Source organism: Sander lucioperca, chromosome 1 (assembly GCF_008315115.2).
Source record: "Sander lucioperca isolate FBNREF2018 chromosome 1, SLUC_FBN_1.2, whole genome shotgun sequence".
Taxonomy (NCBI): domain Eukaryota; kingdom Metazoa; phylum Chordata; class Actinopteri; order Perciformes; family Percidae; genus Sander; species Sander lucioperca.
The window spans coordinates 42,091,833-42,112,671 of record NC_050173.1 but is presented as its reverse complement, the minus strand read 5'-3'; the positions used below and the strand labels follow the sequence as shown (position 1 = coordinate 42,112,671).

Below are 20,839 nucleotides of genomic sequence, written 5' to 3'. Positions count from 1 at the left end.
GTCATTGACTTCTGCATTGTGCACATAGAGCCACTATTAAACCTGTTCTTTATGATTTAGGCGGATGGTTTTCTCCGAGTCAACGGCATAGGAAGTGACGACGTTCCTTCCACGCCTGAATCTCCTCCTCATTTTCAGGCATCCCCTTCCAAAACCAGCAACAGCACTGTAGATGCTCCGTCGTCAGCACCCTCACCAACATGCAGTCCACACACCTCAACCAGAGAAGAAAGCCCCTTGTCAACAAAGGCCAAGGAGGCACAAAGTGGCACAGAACCGGCTTCTAAGGACTTCCAAGCAGAGAAAGTCATTCAGCATTCGACACCACCCAGCCGGCCCACCTCGCTGCCATCGGTCAGGATTAGTATCTTTTAAAATTGATTACAAAAAAAACCTGAGGATAAAATCCAATTTGATTAAAAGTGGGTGATTAGTATGCTAGAAAGATCCTACTATGCTCTCCTGTCAGCAATTATACTGCAGTCATTACTTTACATGTCCTTCAATTAGTTGAAACACTAGAAATTTGTTTAAAAAACCTGTGAAGATACCTGTGTGATATTTGTACAAGTTGTATAACCCTAGCGCTGTGCTCTGCTCTCTGTCTTTAGATGCATTTTACAATCTTGCAAGGCTTTTTTGCAAGTTTATTTAATTATTGGATGTATACCTCATGCAGTGCATAATCCTCTTGATCCCATGCTTGTTTAGTGTATTATTCAACTTGCAAACCATCTGTGACACTTGTAGGAGCTGCAGAAGCCAGAAGAAAGCTTTGGGAAGACTGAAAGCCAGTCAGTAGCTGCTCCAGAGGAGACGAAGTCAAGTGCCGCAGCTCAACAAATGCCTCCTGCAGGTCTGAACAACATGTTGCTATACTGACCCCTTGTGGTTGCTCATAGACTTGTGTCATTACAGGCCAGAAGTTGTAATTTCACCTAGAACCTCAGGGAAGCACGAAAAAAATGCAAAATGAAAGTGTCTTTACTTTTCTGTTTTTGATATGATTTTAACCGTAGTATTAAAACTGTGTTGTATGTGTGTGTTGTCAGAAGCCAAACAAGAGCAACATATAACTGACCCATCTGGTCAAAGCATCTCCAACCTTGTCCAGTCAGGAAACAGCACACAGCAAAGTCAGCCAGTAACTTTACAGGTGAGGCTGCTAACCGAGCTAATATATATATATATATATATATATATATATATATATATATATATATTCTTCTACTTTCAAACCACCCAGCCATCCAACGGATAATCTTTGAATTTCCCTGCAGGCAAGTGTTCCCAGTTCCCAGGAGTTGCCACAGAGAAGAGAGAATGTACCAAGCTTAGCTGCACCAGGATCATTTGAATATCACCCACCAAGGGAAACGACAGCAGGTTAGTGAACTCTTTACATCCAAATACCAAGCCAGCAGCTTCTTTTCCATACATCTCCTTGGTTTCTGAGTTTAATTAGCATATCCTTCTTGCTGGCTTTTTCCCCTTTTGCCTTGCATTCTGACACTCTTTCTGTTTTGTTGTACCCAATGATGTTTAAATCAGAGTTAAATGGTGTTCAATAATATGTGACTATTATAAACCTGCATAAACTCCTGCTTCACTTTTTTCTGCTCAACAGACACATATATTTAATTGGCACTTACACTAAAGTCTCCTATAAACTTGTCTCAATGTAGATGGGTTAATTAGACCTGGGATCCAACATGAATATATACAGTATAAAATAGGTACCTTTCCAGATAGTGTAATAAAAGCACTTCATTTAGTTGTTTCCTGCCTTTTATTCTGACTTTTTGGCCCTCAAGTTAAGATTTTTTTTTAATTGTAGTGGGGTAGAAAAAAAACTTGACTTTTTAACTAAATCTGAATTGCAACCTGTTTAAAGACTATATATTGTATTTCCAAATACAATGCATTTACAGTATCACAGGAACAGAACAGTAAAAGCCTTCCCCATTTTGACTTCTCCAATTCTCTGATGTCCATACCAACTCCTGGTTTTGACATCTGTCCATCCCTTATCATTCCTTTCCCTCCTTTCCTTCCCTCCTTTCCTTCCACCCACATTTTTTATTTCACTATAGAGTTTGCAAACAGTGTCAGGTCTCCGCTGGCAACCAGCAACCCTAAGTTACGCTGGGAGTTCTTCGTTCCGCCAGGTAAACCCCTTCATTCATCGGTGGAGCTCATGTTTCCGTCCCCGGGTGCTGAACACACAGGGTTTCCCTGTCGGTTCTTCAAGGGCTAGACAACAGCCCTTCACTCCCATCTCTCATTTCCAGACTGTTGGATGATCAGTGATGTTCTCTCTCTCTCTCTCTCTCTCTCTCTCTCTCTCTCTCTCTCTCTCTCTCTCTGTTGTAACTGTGTTCTAAAGTTTCTTATTTTTACAATGGTACACGTGTGACTCATCAGTGTGTTGTCATTGTCAAAGAGTGTACTTTATTTTAAGTTGTATTGGTATCATTATGTGTATTGGACAGTCTTTCCAAAATATCCAGTGAAGTAGGTCACCTATGACAATTTGTTAAAATCATCATAGATGACCTACTAATGGGCGACTTACTTATGTTTGCCTCATTGTGCTTTACATTACTATCTTTTCCACCAAAAGCTACAACTATTAGGTCTACCTCAACATCTGGATCACACTTACCAGAGTGATTTTGAAAAAGTTTAAATTTATAGCTAAACACACGAACATATAATGACAAAATAAAATCTGAAGGGCAAGAAAAGACAACTTCTTTTTGCAGGGTTCATACGTTTTGAAAAAACCTGGAAAAGTTATGGAATATGAAAAATGCAAATTCCAGGTCTGGAAAGGTTTTGGAAACATAAAAAGACCCAGAAAGTTTTGGAAAAGTCATGGAATTTTTTTTTTAACACAGCATAATAATATGTGATTAATAAATGTCTGTGTCACGTCGTCCTAACCTCAACGTTCTATTCGGGGCGCGATATTACGAATCCCATTATGAACCACATAAATTGTCATTCGTTTTATTGTTAAACCTCTGAGGGTAAACTTTAACACAGATTTTTATTCTTATTGTATAATGTCGACTGACATTTTCAGGAAAACATAGTCATGGAAATTTGCCAAAAAGTCATGGAAAAGTATTGCGTATGATGATGCCTATGAACCCTGTTTTTGGTTAACTACAGATGTAGTACGCTGCTCTTGGTGGACTGGTTTTCTGTCACCGATCTCTTTATTTTCTTTCTTCAGCACCTTTACTACTTAAGTTGTCAAACCAACTTGTGACAGTGTGTTGTCATTTTCCAAAATATTTGTCCCATCAAAAGGCATTTATTTGGATGACCTGTATCCAAAATGTTTCTTTAAATTATATCTTAACTAATGTTCTCTCTCACACTTCCTCTACAGAAGAGACGGAGAAGGATTGCCGTGGAAACGTGAGTGAAAACCATCATCTGACTCCATAATATTTTGTGGTCAGACTCTAAAAAACCCATTTACTGCTTCTCATCTGGCTCATCTCCTGGGTTACAGTAGTGTAGTTTAACATATCCATATTATACACAGAGATAAATCAGAAGTCAAATGCTAAAAACATTACAACATTACATGTTAAGTTTAGTATGCAGGTAAGATTAAGGAAAAATCACCTGGTAACTTATAAAAAAGTCTTTCGTCTAAATGGAAACATAACCTAAACCAAGCAAAATATGAAAAAGACTGCATGCGTCTTAAGCTTCGTAGTTTTCTTGAATCAGACGTAGGTTTTTAGTGCAGGTTTGTAAATTCACTGTGTCATACTGCAAGGCTTTACCACATATCCTAGGACTAGGGATGTAACGGTATGAAAATTTAACCTCACGGTTATAGTGACCAAAATGATCACGGTTTTCGGTATTATTGCGGTATTTTTAAAAGTGTGTTCAATATGTTCAGAAAGCACTGATAGGCCTACACAAGCTGAAATTGTTTCAAAAAGTGTAACAGTGTTTATTATATTACAAAAATATAGGCAATAGGCTTGTAAAACTATTGAAAACTGGCTACTGAAACACTGGCCCGCTGTAGGGTGTCTGGTAAGAGCTTGAACCAGAGATGTCTGACTTTGAGATCCAGGAAGATTTATTTACAACTCCAACATGAAGTTAACTATGAAGTTGTATTTGACGTTACATGTGAAGTTGGATGTGGTTCTGAAATATAAACAAATAATAATGCACATTAATAAGCATCTGACTTACTATAAACATTATTTACCAAAACTAAATGTTATAGCCACCAGCATATAACAAGAAACAATACTAAGAATTAAGTTTATTTCTCTGTAATAATTAACATAAATGTAACATATTGCTCAGTAACACAAACTGAGAATAAGCCACATCTATTACAGCACATTTATCCATAACGGAGCAAACAGTGTAATACACCTTTAATAGCTAAGCACGTGGCTCCACAGTGCTAGTCTGTTTACTGGAGATTGCACACATTGTTAGCAAATTGCCCTAAAACAACCTGAATATCAACACGTGGCTGCACAAATAATATTAAACAATCTGCACATCTACAGCTATGCAATAAGAAACACAGCAACAGCAATATTATCAAGGCGATAATATATATATCTCTCGTCAAATAAATGTCATGTCGTAACACAGGCTAAACTTATCCACATCGTAGCAGAACACTTATTGAAATATGAATAAACGTAGCTTTAACATTTACACAGATAACGAGGCAGTAAAACCCATGACAGTTTAACAAGCTACGGAATAGTTTTAACTTACGTTCTGGGCTACACACATCACTTCAACAAGTCCAAAAACGGGAAAGGAACGATAAAGAAAAAAGTCAGTTTACAGCTGCTGTTCTGTCCCCTTCTCTTGTCTGAGCGCGAGTGATTGGCAGGAGATCAAAGCGATGACTCTCGTCAATGATTGGTCAATCATCTCAGGAGAGTGTTGCTATGGCCTTTTTTAAAAGGCTGATAAATGTCCTGAGCGCTGTCATCTCCTCCTTCCGCCATGATTCCAACTTCAAGAAACGCACTGTAGGCTACGCAGGTCGCCCACACAGCAACTTCAGGAGACTCGGATGAAGCTGGGAACACGTGGTTTCCACACTGTGGTAATCCACCGTGATAATAATGATATTTTAAATGAAAACGGTAATTGTTATCATCAACATTTTTACCGTGGTTTACCGTTACACCGGTAATCGTTACATCCCTAGGACACACAGCTGTTCATGTAGCATGCCAGATGAGGATGCTGTAGAAAATGGCCGAGACTGCTTTCATTTTCATTTGAGCTCATCTCTCTCTTTCTCTGTCTGTCTCTCCTTAGTAGGAATCCTTTGGCTAGCATTGGAATAGTGCTGTTGTGGTAGATCAACTATTTCTGTCTCCTCCCTTCCCTTCTTCTTTTCCTGTGGTGAATGTGTGTGCATATTGGTGTTGATCTTGGTGTGGGTGTCGACGCCATATCAATCCATTGGTCTCTCATTGGCGTCATGGTTGGGTGAGAGTGTGTGTTTATGTGTGAATGGGGGTCGGTTTGTGGGTGGGTGTTATTGTGTGCATGAATATTTGTGTGCCGTGTGCATTTTTTGCATGTTGATTTGTGAGTGTGTGTGTGTGTGTGTGTTGGGGTCTATCAGGTGTCAGTCCCGGTGTTGCCCCAGGCCAGGCGGGGTGACCGCTGGTCTTGGGACCCGGATGAGGAGCGAAAGCGTCAGGAAAGGTGGCAGCAAGAGCAGGAGCGCATGCTGCAGGTACACAGTATACCTCAAAGGGTAAAGCATGGCGCACGAGTCTGCAAGGTTAGGGGTACACTTCCTTTTGGAGCTTAGTTGGTAGAGGAGGCACCAGCACTGTGAGGATTAGGTGCAGAACAGACTTTTAGCTATACGTATGTAATATGTACAAACAAGTCCTAAGGAAATAAATAAACCTCAGCCCAGACTTTAAATGAACATACAAAGCTAGATATTTTTGAGGCAAATTCTTCCCACAAACTGGGAGATATTTTTTTATTTCTTGTCTGTATGTTATTCAAACATGACCTACAAGTTCAGCACAATAAATGTAGGTTAAAGATGATAATTTGCAATTGAGCATTCAGGAACTGCACCTTACATGAAGTTCTGACAACATATGTGTGTGTCAAACCCATTGAAAGTTTGTTTTGTGCAGTAGTGGATAATCACATAGCTTAGATTATACATAGGAAAATACTTAGTACAACACAGACTCTGGGATTTCTGGGATCGACTATAATTAAATGGCCAGTCACTTTATTGGCCTCAAATGTACAATGCATCTCAGTGGGCACAGCAAGTCACTTGCACAGCCCGCATGATTGAATATGAGTCAACGGCGCTTTAGGTTAAAGCTAATTGCATAGGTTGTATTTAGCATGGAAGGCAGATTTTGGGATGACTCGTTAACAAATAAGCTACGCATGAGTCAATGCATAAGCCAGGCATCGTGTCCCCAAAATATGTCTATGCTTAAAACTGGGCTAAGTTTGTTTATCTGAGTTGTAAATGCAGGTTTTTGCTAAAACAGCTTTTCGGTGACAATATTAACTAGATGCTGAAACCTTTCACTTTTTCAACTAATTTAGTCCAGTTTTAACCCAAATGTTTAAAAAAAAAACTGAGCTACTTTACTGTTTACCATACTGTAAATCATGCAGTGGCACAGTAAGCTGCTGTGTGACAGTCTGTGCTCAGCTCAGAATCAGATGGATTAATCACATTTCATGGCTACTTGCAAAGCTTGCCTCCATGTTTGTTTTATATTGAGCATATCCTCCTCCAAAGGCACACCCCAACCACTCCGATGCACAGTTTGACCACCAGAGGGTGACTTTTGAGCAGTGGAAGAACCTTCAGTTTGTTTTTTTCTGCTCACTGTCTCCATCTCATGCACAAACACAGACAAGGACTTTGTCCAAGGTTGCTGCTGTTGCTGCTGCCCACATCACCCTCTCTCTCCTCAACCAATCAGAGGTCCATCTCAGGTCCACATATTCTTAAACATTTAAAGGATTCATTGGTATCCATGAAATACTGTACTCATCTACAGTGATAATCTTGATGAATAAATTAAACAACAGTGATGAGTAGAGTACAGATTTCTCTTCTTTCCGGTTGTTTGTTTGAGATGAGATGTGCTGAAATGGATGAATGTCTGGTGCATCAATGTGCTTGTTACCTCCCGGTTGGTTGTGTGTTGTCTCTGTGCCTTGATCTTGATCCGGCATCTGTCTTGCTTTAGTTGCCTTCTCTCTAAATCTTCTTTTGGGGTTCCTACACAAGTATGAAAAGAGTGAAAAACTAGTCTCATGAGGTTTATGCTTGTCTAGAATAATCTGATGTGTTGGTGGTCATGTTGCCAAGTTGCTATTGTAGTAGCGTACATGAAGGAAAAACTTCAATTAAATTATGAAGAATTTAAGGCAGCTTTTAAATTGAAAATTGTGTAGGGACCTCTGCATGCCTAACGTTTGCCTTTCGTCCGCAGTGCCTGCTTATGATCTCTTTTGTTTGCTTTTTATTCCTAACACGCAAATATGAGATCTGAGCAAGTGTTTGGCCATAACACAGAAGTAGCAAGCTACCTTTGCATGATGTCTCTATAAGTTCAGGCTTATATTTAAAGTACATACTAAGGGAATCCCACAGGGACATTTTATAGTCAATTATAACAACAGGATTTACAGGTCTCAGTCCCTTCTTTGATTAAATTAAGCAGAATGCATTATGAGAGAATTGTATCCACTGAGTCAGACTGAAGCCTGTTAAAGACCTTTTGATGATGAATATTTCTGCGCATCATCTTTTGTTTTTCTGCAAAAATATCCACCTGCAGACAGTGTAGTCTTTGTTGAGGCTCTGTGCTGTATGTCATGTCTTTGTTGCCATGGTAACAGGAGAAGTACCAGCGCGAGCAGGAGAAGCTGAAGGAGGAGTGGGAGAAAGCACAGAGGGAGGTGGCGGAGGAGGAGAGGAAGTACCACGAGGAGGTGTGTGCATGTTTATGCTTGAGGGCACATGTTGCACCCGTGATGTGTTTTTTTGGTGTAACTCGCACTCAAAATCTGAAATCAGGATAATTTTGGACTCAGTCTTCTGAATGAGAGCACCAGTTAAATGTATAATATGTGTGAATTGTGTATTTCTAAACCAAAAAGAAAAGTGTATTTCCTGACTAATAATCTTAAAGTTGTTCCTGAAAACTCACCCAGCTCTCCCATCACAACAGGAGCGTAGGATACTGGAGGAAACTGTGGCGCCTCTAACTCCTCGCTCCTCAGCCCTGCCCTCCCCCAGCCGAGGCGGGGTCTCCTCTACCTCGGAGCCCCAGGACACCATCGTCCGTTCGCTTGGTGACTGGGAACGCAAGCAGGAACTGCTGGAGAGGCACTCGGTGAATGGCTGATTGACTGATTATAGATAGTTAATTTTTTCGAAGCATGAATTCATTTTGTATAAATTCAGGAGGGGACAATTGGTTAGAATGACTTGAGTCACAGTGGGCACAGTGTTTTTTTTGGGTTGGTTGTTCAGCTAACTGTTTCCTGTTTGTGATTGGATTGCACAGAAGGGGAGCACAGAGAGTGTCGAATGGAAACGAAGAGAAAACGACAGGACCAGTGACATCAGCACCGCTGATGACAGCATGAAAACAGGCAGAAGGTTAGCGAACTAAATGTGTTAAATGTTGCATTTTACACATTTTAGCTGACATTCTGAGCAATGGTGGCTTAAAATGAGGCCTTACTTGGCCTTTGTGTAACAAGGGTATTTCAATTAATTGGATGGAAACTGCCAAGGAAGAATAAAAAATTAGACCACTACCCCCTCACAACTTAGAAAAAAATCTGTTTTACTATAATGGCCACCTGCAGATACACAATAACATGTCAAATTTACATCCGTTGTCATGTGACTTTGCTGCCTTTCCACATTTATTTTATAAAACTGGAACTTCATGTGTTTCCTAAATACTTGTCAGTCCCGTATTCATCATTTTGAGTGTTGTGTATCTGCAACTTTTCTCTCAGCCCTGTTTGTCAGAGTATCATCATAAAAATACTATAGATCTCAGTGGGATCAGTCAGCAGTAAAATGGACTATAAAAAGCAAAAACAGAATCAATCTTAATATAGTGTGTTTCTGATCCTCAGCTCGGTGAGTCAGAGCAGCAGTCAGGCAGAGACACTCGGTCACAGTCTGCAGAACGGCCAAAAACTCCCTGCGATGCCGACCAAAACCTCGACTCCAATGAAGAAACAAGAAGAGCCTTCAGCAGACAGCAACAAGCCCAGCCGGCCTGCAGGAGACAGGAGGTGTGTGAATGTGTGTGTGAGAGAAGCCTTCAGTCCAAGTTCTGACTGGATTTCATTGTCTTTTTCTTTTTTTTTTAAATCCAGAGTTCAGTCCCTTTCAATTGTGTATACATGATTCTCCTATGTTAATACAAGTTTAGAGCACACTGTTTCAATTATACAGAATGTTCTTAACTGACAGTGTGGGGTATAAGACACAACCAAACACAGGTTATTGCACTAGTATGTAACTATTATCACACTAGAGAATATCTTCAATTTGCAATATGATTTAAAAAAAAAAAAAAAAAAGGTTAAATGTTGATATCATGGCTGTGAGAAATCTTCCATTTTAAACACAGTTTTATTTCCTCATGTTATTTCTTTTGTTTAATAAGATGCCTCTATGTGTCAAGGCTGGCCCTCAGGTATCATAACACTGCTTATTTTAAAATAGACAAATAGATTGCATTCACATGTCATCACAGTTGTAAATTTTTTAGTTTAGTTAGTTAGTTAGTTAGTTAGTTAGTCATGTCATGTCATGTTTATTTCAGCCAGAACTCATCTACAATTCATCTAGAGAAAAAAAAAAGGAACAGGAAGAAGAAATATCTTATAGTGCCTGTCACTTAAATAAAACACAACAGAAAAAATAAATACATACTTTGTCAAAAGACCAGAATAATGACTGGTAAGTACTAAGGGTTTGACAGTTTAACTTCAGTTTCACCAGCAGGTGGCATCTTTTAGCTGTATTTTACCCCCCTATTCATCCTCCATATAAAGGAACAGTCTGTGACAAGAAAAGAAAAAAAAATTCATTAGAATCAGTCACACATAATACTGCATTTTTTTTAAGTAAGCCTGCCAAACATTGAGTAGATTTCGGTGGTTCAGCTTGTTCTGGCTTGGATTGGTTTGTGTCTGGCTGTTGCAGCCAATAGAGTCACTGTAGCCGTGACTCATCATCATGTTGCATGTTGCCGTCCATTTCCAGGAGTGGTCCCATAGATAATATCATGTGCCACAGCTCATCAAAAAGCCCCGCAGCATGTCCACCACCTCCAGACACACCGCCTCCAACACCCAACAGGTACTGCATTACAAACAGCCCACATGGAGGGAGGGGTGTGCTTTTCATTTCTGCACTGTCATTTTCTGCTTTGCTGCCTACATTTCTCCACCCGTCTCATGACATGTACCACTGCAGCAAGGATGAATGCAGTGGGAATTTCAATACAATACGTGGAAACAGAGTTTTAATTCATTTTTATTTCATGTATTTCTTTGTTTTACAGTGAAATGTACATTCCTAAACATTACTGCAAATGTGCCAGAGTTGTCTCGAAATTCAACTGCTCATCTGCAGTCCCAGGTCATTAAAATACAATTACTAATGTTTAAAAAATAGCACACAGAAGACAGACCCTGATGAACATTACTGAGCACAAGGATCTTGACCAGTAGAAACACAAACAAAAACACTTTAGGCAAGAGATGGAATATACTTTATATATACTTCACCACCACATGTATTTCCACTGCTAGATAGTGCAAATGCAGAGGATGCTATCTGACCATAAATTCAGGTATTCTGTATCAGTTTTCCAGTACAACAATACACTGAAAACTGAACAGCTTATTAACTGTGTTTCTCTTGCTGGTACTAAGTAATCAGTACTTTACATCATTTCCAGTCCCTCCTAGTGTCATATGTTTTCTGTCTCTTTCTCTCTTGTGTAGGTCTGTCAGTGGGAAGAAACTGTGCTCCAGCTGTGGGCAGCCGTTAGGGAAGGGGGCCGCCATGATCATAGAGACCCTCAGTCTTTACTTCCACATTCACTGCTTTAAGGTCGGTGACGGAAAGAAGAAATGCTTTTCATGTCAAGATTCAGTATCGTTCTGTTTCGTTTCGTTTTTTTATTCATTTAATTACCCATCAGACGTATGAATGCAATTACACCTTAGCAATTGTGTTGTTGTGTATTAACTATTGCGTGTGTATTCAAAGCCTGGTATATCTTATTCCTCTGTGCCATGGAGCCCAGTTGTACAAAATCTATTAGAAACATACCAGTGAGCCTCAGTGTTTCACTGTTCCTTCATTACCATGAGCATGGACACCATTTTGAGTCAGTGCCGCATACAGTACACCACCCTGCTGCCAAGAATACTCAGTAGAGCACCAATTGTGTATTAATCCGCAGCTGAGAATAGTCCCCAAAGAAATGTACTATTTAGTCCTGTTTGAATAAAGATTGCTGCTGTTTGAGAAATTACTCTTATTCTTAAAAATGAAATTAAATGTTTTTGACATTATTTTTAAACAATGATATCTTCAGTAGGAGCCAGTGGTCTGGAGGCTGAGTGTCACATACCAGTTAGAGAAGTCAGAAAGCATCGAGAGACTCACAGATTGTGGGGTTTTGGTCTTGTTTTGTTGATTTAAAAAAAAAAAAAAAAAAAAAAAAAAGAAATAACTATAGTCTTACGCTTTAAGATGCACCTGTAATAACAAGTAATTCATGAATGATTTATATGAATTAAAATGACCGCCGCTGTCTCTCTTCAGTGCGGAGTGTGTAAAGGACAGTTAGGCGACACGACCACGGGGACGGACGTCCGGATCAGAAACGGTCTCCTCAACTGCCACCAGTGCTACATCCGCTCCCGCTGTAAGTCCCTCCCCCTCACTCTCCCCTGTATCTTTTACCCAAGCTCTGTCCTGCATCTCTCTCTCTCTCTCTCTGCTGATGTTTCCATCCATTTGTCCAAACATAAATGAATTATGAATGTCAGGTTCTGTCAGCTGGTTTCTAAGCAACTCAACCAGCATCCTGAATATCAAAACACACAACCACCAGAAATAAAATAGATAACTTCCATGTTACATAATACTCATAAAGAGGGAGTTTAATCATTCTCTAATGTTATAAAAAGGGTACAGTGTTGTTTCTTGTTGTATGGTAATGTCGACCGTGTTTCAAATCTTCACGGATGAATAAATGTGGTTTCCAATAAGGTGATGGTGTCGTAGCACCAGCAGTAAACACGCTGCTCATAAACCAGCTAGAAAACACACAAAACTTTGTTTGATTTATTGTTTTCAAAGTAAACTTGACACTATTTTTTTATAATAAAACATTTAAGGTGTATTTCAAAGGTGTATTCTTTATTGCAGCCCCGCTGTGTGGCTGATAAGACGAGTGTATTTTTAATCTAAAAATCCAACCCAGTGCAACTTTAATAAAGAAGTGTCAGACACAGTGAAGCTTGGCTGAATGGAGGGATGGATCTGAAGCTGCATCAGGAGGAAGAGAAACTTGTGATGTAGCAGCTGGGAGAGGATGGCTGTAACTTTCCGTCCTTTTCACCTTGTCTGAACAAGAGCAAAAGTTCATGCTTTCTGAAACACAGAGCTCATTTTTAAATAACCTTCTTAGCAGCTGTTATGATTTGGGGATCAGAAAACCACAAAATCAAATCCTCAATCAAAATACTGAACAATATAGTATTATTAATTTCAAACACATACACTTGCAACAAAATAAGTGTAAACGTTATCAGTTTGCCTTCAATTATTCAGTAAAAAAAAAATATATATATATATATTTATCTATATATAGATATATATATATCTATATATAGATATATAGATATATATATATATAATATCAGTTCTTTAGTTTGTAAACACAGTAACTCAGGGTGGGATTGAGATTCTGTATTAAATATAAACAAGAAAGTGCACATCTAAACGGTTGCCAAATTAACAGGCAATAATGTCAACAAGTCGGAATATTGCCATTATCTTCATCTTGATATTAAAAAATATCCCGGTATTATGGTGAACGATATGATATAGCACACCCCTATTTCCTTCTCTTTCTTTTTCCTTTCAAGCGGCCGGACAGCCAACCACGTTGTGACGCTCAACAGAAAAGCACAAGGTTCATGGAAGAAACCCCATCCCTGGTTTAACCCGATAATCTGCTAATCATGTCCTTCACAGCGTGTCGGGATCTTTGCATCCTCTGCAGCTCAATAACCAATGAAGATTCGTCAGGGGGGCCCAACAAGGGTTCTGGGGACAGTCAAACGTTAAAAAAAAATATATATATATATATTCTATATATATTCTTCATGTTTATGTCATCTGATATGTGAGTTAAATCTGGATTTGATTGGTCCACATACCACCACAGACTCTGTTTCATCATGCAGCAAGAGAGAGAGACTGTTCTGGGGTGGCAGCCATGTTGAAAAGAAAAGAGTGAACACACACAAAAAGAATATGGTGTTCAAGTCTTTAAGGTGGTTAAGTAAAATCAGGATTTATTTTCCTGTTGGAAAACATTAGAATATTTGCCATTCAATTCCATATGATGGAAATGCAGTACATCACATAATAAATGAATTACTTTTTTTTATCATTTGAGAAAGGTTTTCTTAATTTGGATAAAAATCCAAAAGCTGGAGAGAACTCAGTATGTGGTCAGGCAGCTCAGGTTGGATTTTGTTATTTCTCTAAACAGAATGGATCTGAAAAATATGAATAATTGAATTCACCTTTAATTGAGTGCTAGATTGAAACAAAATGTATACAAAAACTTAATTTAGAAAGTGCAGTAAAGGTCACTACAAACCATAGATTTAGATCCACAGACACAATATCTACAGTAAGTCACTATTTTCCCTACAGAACAATGTATCTTGTTCTGTGCTCCTAAATAAAATTAGCCTCTAATATAAACACATATTACGGATGTAGTTTCATCTTTAGGGCGATAACACAACTCGTGAGCTGTTTTTGTGCTTTGGGTCACAGCAGGTTGCTCCTCGGCCAGTCTGTCCGCTTGGAAAGTCAGGACTTCAATGTGCCTTAGGAAAGCAAGGTGATGCAGGAAAAAACACACCAGCTGTATGGTGTTGTATTTTTTCATTTGTATGGGTGTAGGGAGGGATACGGGCAAATTTTAACCCTTAAATTGCAGACAGACAGGCTGCAGCCCTCCCTTACATCACGCTTTACTTCAGTACTGCTTATTTTACATAAACAACACCTTTAATTTCCTATTTCCCCCCTGTTATTCCTCAGTGATTTGCAGTGATAACAACCAGTGCAAAGGAATACATTTGTTGTCTATTTGGGAAAAAATATATACTGCAGGGCAAACCATGGATTTCATTTTGAATGTTTTATTCTAGAGAGGTATAGGTATATATTCTGTATGCTATTAGTTGAGGTAATTTTGATAATTGCTCAGTGGTAGGATTCATTAATACAATTACAAAACACAAAAATCACCACTTAATGTTGCATCTAGTTAAACAGCAAAGGTCATATGAACACTCATACCAGCAGCAGTTGCACCTGTGCAATATTTGGTTGGATGAAAACTAAAGATCTGTGCTGCCAGCTGGACATTTTAGGTCACTTGCTTCTTTTTTTAAAACTTGTATGAGAGGAGCTCGGTTATGTATTGTGGAAGTAAAAAAAAAATGCACGTTTAAGCCTAAAACCAAATGATTTGCTGTATGAAAGCAAACTAGCAGCCTCCTCCTCCTGAACTGCGTCCTATAGCCAAGCTTCTCCTCTGGTTTCATCTCTCTGATCTACAGTATTTTTAAGCTTCTGTTCTGGTTGTGTATTTTATTTTTTATCCTCATTTAGTTATTGAATAAATCTCGGCTGAGTCTCTTATAGCAGGATCTTTGAGACGGAGCTCTATATTCAGACAGTTTTCCTAACAGGATAGTTGGGGAATGAAACCTTTACGTCTGTTCTGTATTTATTGTAATATTCACCTGAACACTATCCGAAATATAGATTAATTTGATGTTTAAATGCAATGGCATTTATATCATACTGTATGTTTATAAATAAAATGTTATAAATTAAAGATGTGCTTCTGTCTTTTAATTTTTCAAATAATCTCAAAAAATGTAATGCACAAACTAAAAGATTTAAAGTAACGGAAGAAACGTAAACATGAATAAATACTTTAAACATTTGACGCTGCAGATCGAGTCACTGGCTTTAACAAGAAGCAATTGTGTTAAAGAGGAAACTGAAAGTCAGGTCTTTTTTTGGGAAACCAGTGTTGTGTCGAAGTTTGTTTCCACTTCAAATAGTGTTTACTGCAGGTTGCCCTCATGGTTTGTTTGTTTATTTATTGATTGATTTATTGTATCCTTTAACCTTTATCTAACCAGGGAAGTCTCAGAAGGAGACCTGGCAAAAGCCTCAGTATAAAAGGTTGCTGATGACAGATACAACAGTACTATAAAGAGATAACAAGGCTAAAAACAGACCCAATTAAGAATAAACTCTATTAAAAAAATTTCTTTAATTCTGCCCGTTATGTTAGATATCAGTTTGGGTTTAATTTAGATTAAAGTCAGATTATGGTTAAGTTTTGGGTTAAGGTTAAGTAAATTTGGGTGTTGCGTCCATCTGTGTTACCATGTTGCCAAAAAGATGCATCCATAATATTCTCATAGGGTCATAGGGTAAATTCTGGTAGCTGTTGATCCAAAACTGTGACCCCATATATCTTGAGATTGGGTCATAAAATATAATTGCTGTTACCACAAATTGTGACCCCAGAGATACAGATAGTGTCACATATTGTAATATGTAGTTGATCCTCCAGCGTCACAGATATTGGTGCAACGCCTACTTTAAAATGCTCACCTAAGAAAGTCAACCAGTGAGATGATGAGCTTAAAAAATGTAATTTTCTTGCTTATTGAAAGATGAAATTGTTTCCGTCTTTCCTGCGTTTTAAATCTTTATCGTCTTGACATCATTGGAGCGGTTTTTCAAACTCTGTCGGATTACAGAAGGCCCACACTTGATTCGTGACATTTGCATTGAAACTGGGTGGAATTATGTTAATTCAAAGGCAAATATTTTAACCTTTTGTTTGAGGAAAAATAAATCTTGGAAGACTCAATAAATTGTGAAGCGGTGCGGAGTTGTCCATGGTGCTGAAATCTCCGTCCTTTGAAAACGACCATGACCGATAACTTTGCATTTATAACCGAGTAATCATTAAGAAGCTTATTTTAGGATTGTTGAAGAATGAGTAAAGCTGTAATACAATAACGAATAACTTGACTGGGTTTTCTTATTTCTCCAAAGAAAACATGACAAAGCAACTTGGACTATTATTTTTTTTTTTTTTATCATCAACAACCATTTCAATGGTACACCTGGAAAACTATGTGCACATGTAGAAATATTTCCTTCTTAAATATAAGCATTCATTACCTACATATAAATAACTTTCAGATCCTGGACAAAACATGTTACATAATGCTCACAAAATGGAAGAGAAATCATTGTAAAATCAGACAAAGAGACAACATGCAAATTATATAGAAATAAATACAATGTTTGCATCCATTCCCTTTTTTTTTTTTTTTACCCAAAATAAATTCTTCCGAGGGAATTTTGTAAAACATCAAAAAGACTTGTATGATCGATCTACGAGGGAGTATGGCCTATGGTTCAACTATAGGAGACAATTATACGTATTAACACTATACAGTTTGAGCCACAAAAACACTGCCGTAGAAAGACACACAAAACACACAGATTTCCTGTCAGAGGTGAACATTGCAGTAGTTTGTGCCTTTTTTTTCTCGAGGAAATAATTGTGTTTATATCGATAATTTAAAGAAACTAAACTCTCAGCCGCCCTGGAAACAAAAACACAGCTGAAAAGAGGCTACTTCCAAACAGCGGGTTGTGTTTATAGAGAACAGAGAAGCAAATGGTGTTAGCGTCTCGTTGGGTATTTGTTGTGTCGGACTGTGGATTTGTGAGAGAGCATCCTCAGTCATGGATATTAAACGTCTCTCTACCAAACAAAGCAGCTGTTGAACTCTGACATATAATGCGACTCAACGAGGCTCCTTTGCTCACTGATGGCACGACGCGTTTCCAGTGCGCAGACGTCTGTGTTGGCTCATAAATTGGCCAAAAAAATGTTCATCTTAACAAGTCACTTCATCCAGTGTTCAGTCTTAAATGTGTTTGTATCTTAAAACAGGAGGGGCATTTTGCTTTGGGATGAGATATGTTGTCTTGTTCTGAATTTACGCGTGACGAATCTCAACAGAAGTGTAATTTTGTTGATATTAGTACAGTAATATGCCGTCTGCCTTTTTTCAGGATTTCAGTTTTTAGACATGACCGGAAACAAGTGAAAACATTTCACCCAACTAACAGTTTGTTTTTTTTAAGAAAACAAAAATTATCAATCAATTTGACTTGTCAAGATGGATATTTTCACAGCAAAAGTGTCAACTGACCACAAGAAACGGCGCAAGGCATAAAAATAAAATAACCGAGTTGTAATCTTCTTTTGAACTGCTCTTTTTTGTCCTTAAGTCTGTCATGGGCAATTGCTTTTCAGTCTCCGGAGGATGAGGAACCGTATCTCTTTTCCTCTGCTGTTTTTCTTCCCCCGCTGTCAAGCTTCATTAGAACATGCTGGTCTTTACTAATGTAGCTTTGGCTCCGTTCTGTCTTTGCAAAGACGACAGTACGCTGGCGAACGGCCCGCCCAATGAGTCCGGGATAGAAGTGATGGTCCCAGGAGCGGTGGCCCAGCCTTGGCTCGCTGCTGTCACCCCCATGCCGCTGGACACGGAGGTCTTCACTTGGTCCACCTGTCCGTTCCCGGTGGTGTTGACCTGGCCTCCGGTGGGGCTCGGTCCGCCGCAGTTGGAGGTGGGAACGGGGTTCGGGCCCGGTCCTCCTGTGCTGTCGGGGTCGGTGGATTTGGTCTCTTTACTGTCTTCATCTCTAAGGTCGGACTTCTTTCCAGAATTGGACTTGGCAGCCGCTGCGGCCGCTGCAGCTGCTCGCTCCTGCTTGCGAAACTTGGCACGCCGGTTTTGGAACCACACCTGGAAAATTGAGCAAGGGTGCAAGAACGAAAGTTAAACCACCATGAAGGGTTGTTTTGGGATCAAAAATAAATACATCATTGCTCATCTAAAATTATGTATTACTATACCTTAACCAACAAGGCTCTAAAGCACAGCCGAGGGGAATTAACTCTACATCAGTGTGTTTATAAATGCATTCTGATGTTTAAAGTGTCCCTAAAGACAAACACCATCTTTTTTTTGCACATTAATGCATGAGTGTGTGTGTGTGTGTGTGTGTGTTATATGGCGCCAGCAGTTGAAGGCCATCAGTTGATAATGTCAAAGCAGTAAAGCTTTTATTTTACTAAAATATATTTTTTTTAAAATAAGTGATTAGTTTAAATGTGTTAGAATGTTTCTTATTTGCTTCATAAATTCACCCGTGCGTAACTGTGCGCAATGGAAGCAGGTTGGCGTCTGCTGGAGAGCAAGTGGCTGTGTACCTGCACTCTGGCTTCAGTCAGATCGATTTTAAGTGCCAGCTCCTCTCTGGTGTAGATATCCGGGTAGTGCGTTTCAGCAAAAACCCGCTCCAGCTCCTTCAGCTGGGCGCTGGTGAACGTGGTCCGGATGCGCCTCTGCTTTCTCTTCTCGTTCAGTCCGCCGTGATCCGTGAACAGTTTGTAGGGAACTGTAAACCAAGTAAAATGTCACCATTAGACGTGCAGTGGCTCCATTCGTGCAGTATAGGATGTTAGTGTGTGTAACTGTAATGTTGTTAAATTGAAGTAAATTCAAATTCGATGTTTTGTATAAAATCCGGTTATGGATGCTGGGCTAAAGCTTTCAATTGTATTATGCCTTTGATTATCTGTGAATTAGTTCTGAATTGATAACGTTGCTGACCTGTGATGCGGTTAATTGTGATGTTAAACTAATTGTTGCTCCTCAGATTGAGGCTCAAGTTTGAAAACTTGTCATAATGTTCCCATCCGCCTCGCTTGTTGCTACTGTAACTCTAATTTGGTGTCAATAATGAGCTTTAGTCTTTGGTTATCTAATTATTTTCGAAGCTTTATGTCTCATCGCAAAGTAAATAAATTATGCCTATCATTTTGGCAGCTTAAGATAATTCTGTTGGCGGTTTTGGGGTGTGACTGGGGTAGTATAACCCCGTAACCGAATTACCGCTTGCCTGCAATCGCTTCTAACGTGATAAATTCTTTCATTTGTGTAAGCAAATTTCGTTTGGTAAATACTAAACACATTTCCATTTTCAAATGCAATCAAGGCGTCCTATAATACGCCGGGTTGAGGCTCCGGAGTCGCTGCTTACCTGCGGCGTACGGGCTGCTCTGGTGGTCCCGCAGGGTCCCCAGGCTGCAGGACCCCGGCGTGAGGGACGGACAGCCGGAGGTGGCTCCGAAAGTGGTCCTGATGGGATTGTACTGAAACCCACTGGCTTGACTGCACGAACTGAAGTCCGCATAGGCCGATGCCAAGCTCGTCGTGTCCATCCCGGCCATACATGACTCGTAGGCAGAGGAATTTAGGTAAGAATACTCCATTTTATACATTTGAGAAGGCTCGGTGGCGTTAGAAAGCTGCACTTCCCGGGAAAAGAAAGATGTCAAACAAAAACTACCCCAAAAAAATTGGGTTAGAAAGTAAAAAAAAAAAAAAAAAGAATCAAAATACAATTGAGGAGGACGCGCGGTCTGAGTTGGGGGGGAAAGATGACTTGTTTGGTTTGAACTGGTTGGAAGGAGGCTGGACGGTGGGTAGATGTTCACTGCTCAGCGCCTGCTCCAAAACTGGCCTCCTTTATAGGAACCTAGCCCTGTTTTATGAAAAGCCCCCTAAGAGCCGCCTAGCCCGAGGTCTCTAGAGCATATAGTCCTCATAATAAACTTGGCTCTTTCCGCTTGGACAATAGCAAAGCGTTTGGTCTTATTGCTAGCGCTTTTTTACATGACAATAACTCATCAGTCTATTGGGCTGGCACTGGGGGCCCGGGCTGTCCAACCTCCCTATCATTGATCCCCTGCATCTCTAATTAGAATTTAATACCACGCCATTACGCACCCCTCCACCACCACCACCGCCGCCTCCCTCCACCCCTCTACCCATCCACCCCACTCTTCTCCAACCACCATCTTGCCCTTTAATTCAATCACACCACTTGGAAATAATGAAAGTTGGGTGACGATTCTCCCTGATCCAATTTTCTCCAAGCTTTTAAGCCTTTTAAGCGACCGTATACCTTGGGCAGGATTTCACATAGTATTCCCCCTCTGCCTCTTCTTCTCTGCCCGTCTGCTCCGACTGTTTGCTCTCTGTTTATGACTGTGGTCTTCTGCACTCAAGCAGCAAAACATGCTCATTTTAACAGGTATAACGACCGATATTGTCGTTTTGAAACGGCATTTTGAGGTTTAAAATCTCCTTTTTTTTTGGCAAATAGAAATCTGCAACTGAGGTGAAGTCACCTGCTTTAAGTGTAGCCTAGGCTAACTGTTATTTTATAATGTTTTTGCACCATGTATGGCCCGAATTATGCAGCTTTGTTTCAGGACATTGATTGCAATAAAACTACGTAAACAAGCAAATGTGCTCTGAAATA

The 20,839-nt window shown here is 39.6% G+C and overlaps 2 protein-coding genes across 17 annotated transcripts in view; one reads left to right on the top strand and one right to left on the bottom strand.

The window, feature by feature from the left end:
* LOC116062453 (LIM and calponin homology domains-containing protein 1) overlaps positions 1-15,233 on the top strand; it is a 104,927-nt gene extending 89,694 nt beyond the window's left edge. For 9 of the 16 annotated variants that reach the window (XM_036004497.1, XM_036004494.1, XM_036004525.1 and 6 more), the window contains 15 exons: positions 61-354; positions 751-856; positions 1,053-1,156; positions 1,281-1,386; positions 2,094-2,168; positions 3,401-3,429; positions 5,651-5,812; positions 7,930-8,022; positions 8,262-8,426; positions 8,601-8,695; positions 9,187-9,348; positions 10,328-10,423; positions 11,074-11,182; positions 11,903-12,005; positions 13,234-15,233. In XM_036004497.1, the coding sequence (XP_035860390.1) occupies positions 61-354; positions 751-856; positions 1,053-1,156; positions 1,281-1,386; positions 2,094-2,168; positions 3,401-3,429; positions 5,651-5,812; positions 7,930-8,022; positions 8,262-8,426; positions 8,601-8,695; positions 9,187-9,348; positions 10,328-10,423; positions 11,074-11,182; positions 11,903-12,005; positions 13,234-13,259 (1,725 nt within the window). In that variant the 3' untranslated portion in view covers positions 13,260-15,233. Of the gene's footprint in view, positions 1-60; positions 355-750; positions 857-1,052; positions 1,157-1,280; positions 1,387-2,093; positions 2,169-3,400; positions 3,430-5,650; positions 5,813-7,929; positions 8,023-8,261; positions 8,427-8,600; positions 8,696-9,186; positions 9,349-10,327; positions 10,424-10,628; positions 10,706-11,073; positions 11,183-11,902; positions 12,006-13,233 lie in introns of all 16 variants that reach the window. The other 7 variants (XM_031317126.2, XM_036004533.1, XR_004898130.1 and 4 more) reach the window with 6 other exon arrangements.
* Positions 15,234-16,746: 1,513 nt separating this feature from the next.
* phox2bb (paired like homeobox 2Bb) lies at positions 16,747-19,793 on the bottom strand. The gene is made up of 3 exons (XM_031317257.2): positions 19,553-19,793; positions 18,720-18,907; positions 16,747-18,252 (listed from the first exon to the last, which is right to left on the bottom strand). The coding sequence occupies exons 1-3, from the start codon at positions 19,791-19,793 to the stop codon at positions 17,824-17,826; spliced, it is 858 nt and encodes a 285-aa protein (XP_031173117.1). The 3' UTR covers positions 16,747-17,823.
* Positions 19,794-20,839: the final 1,046 nt, after the last annotated feature.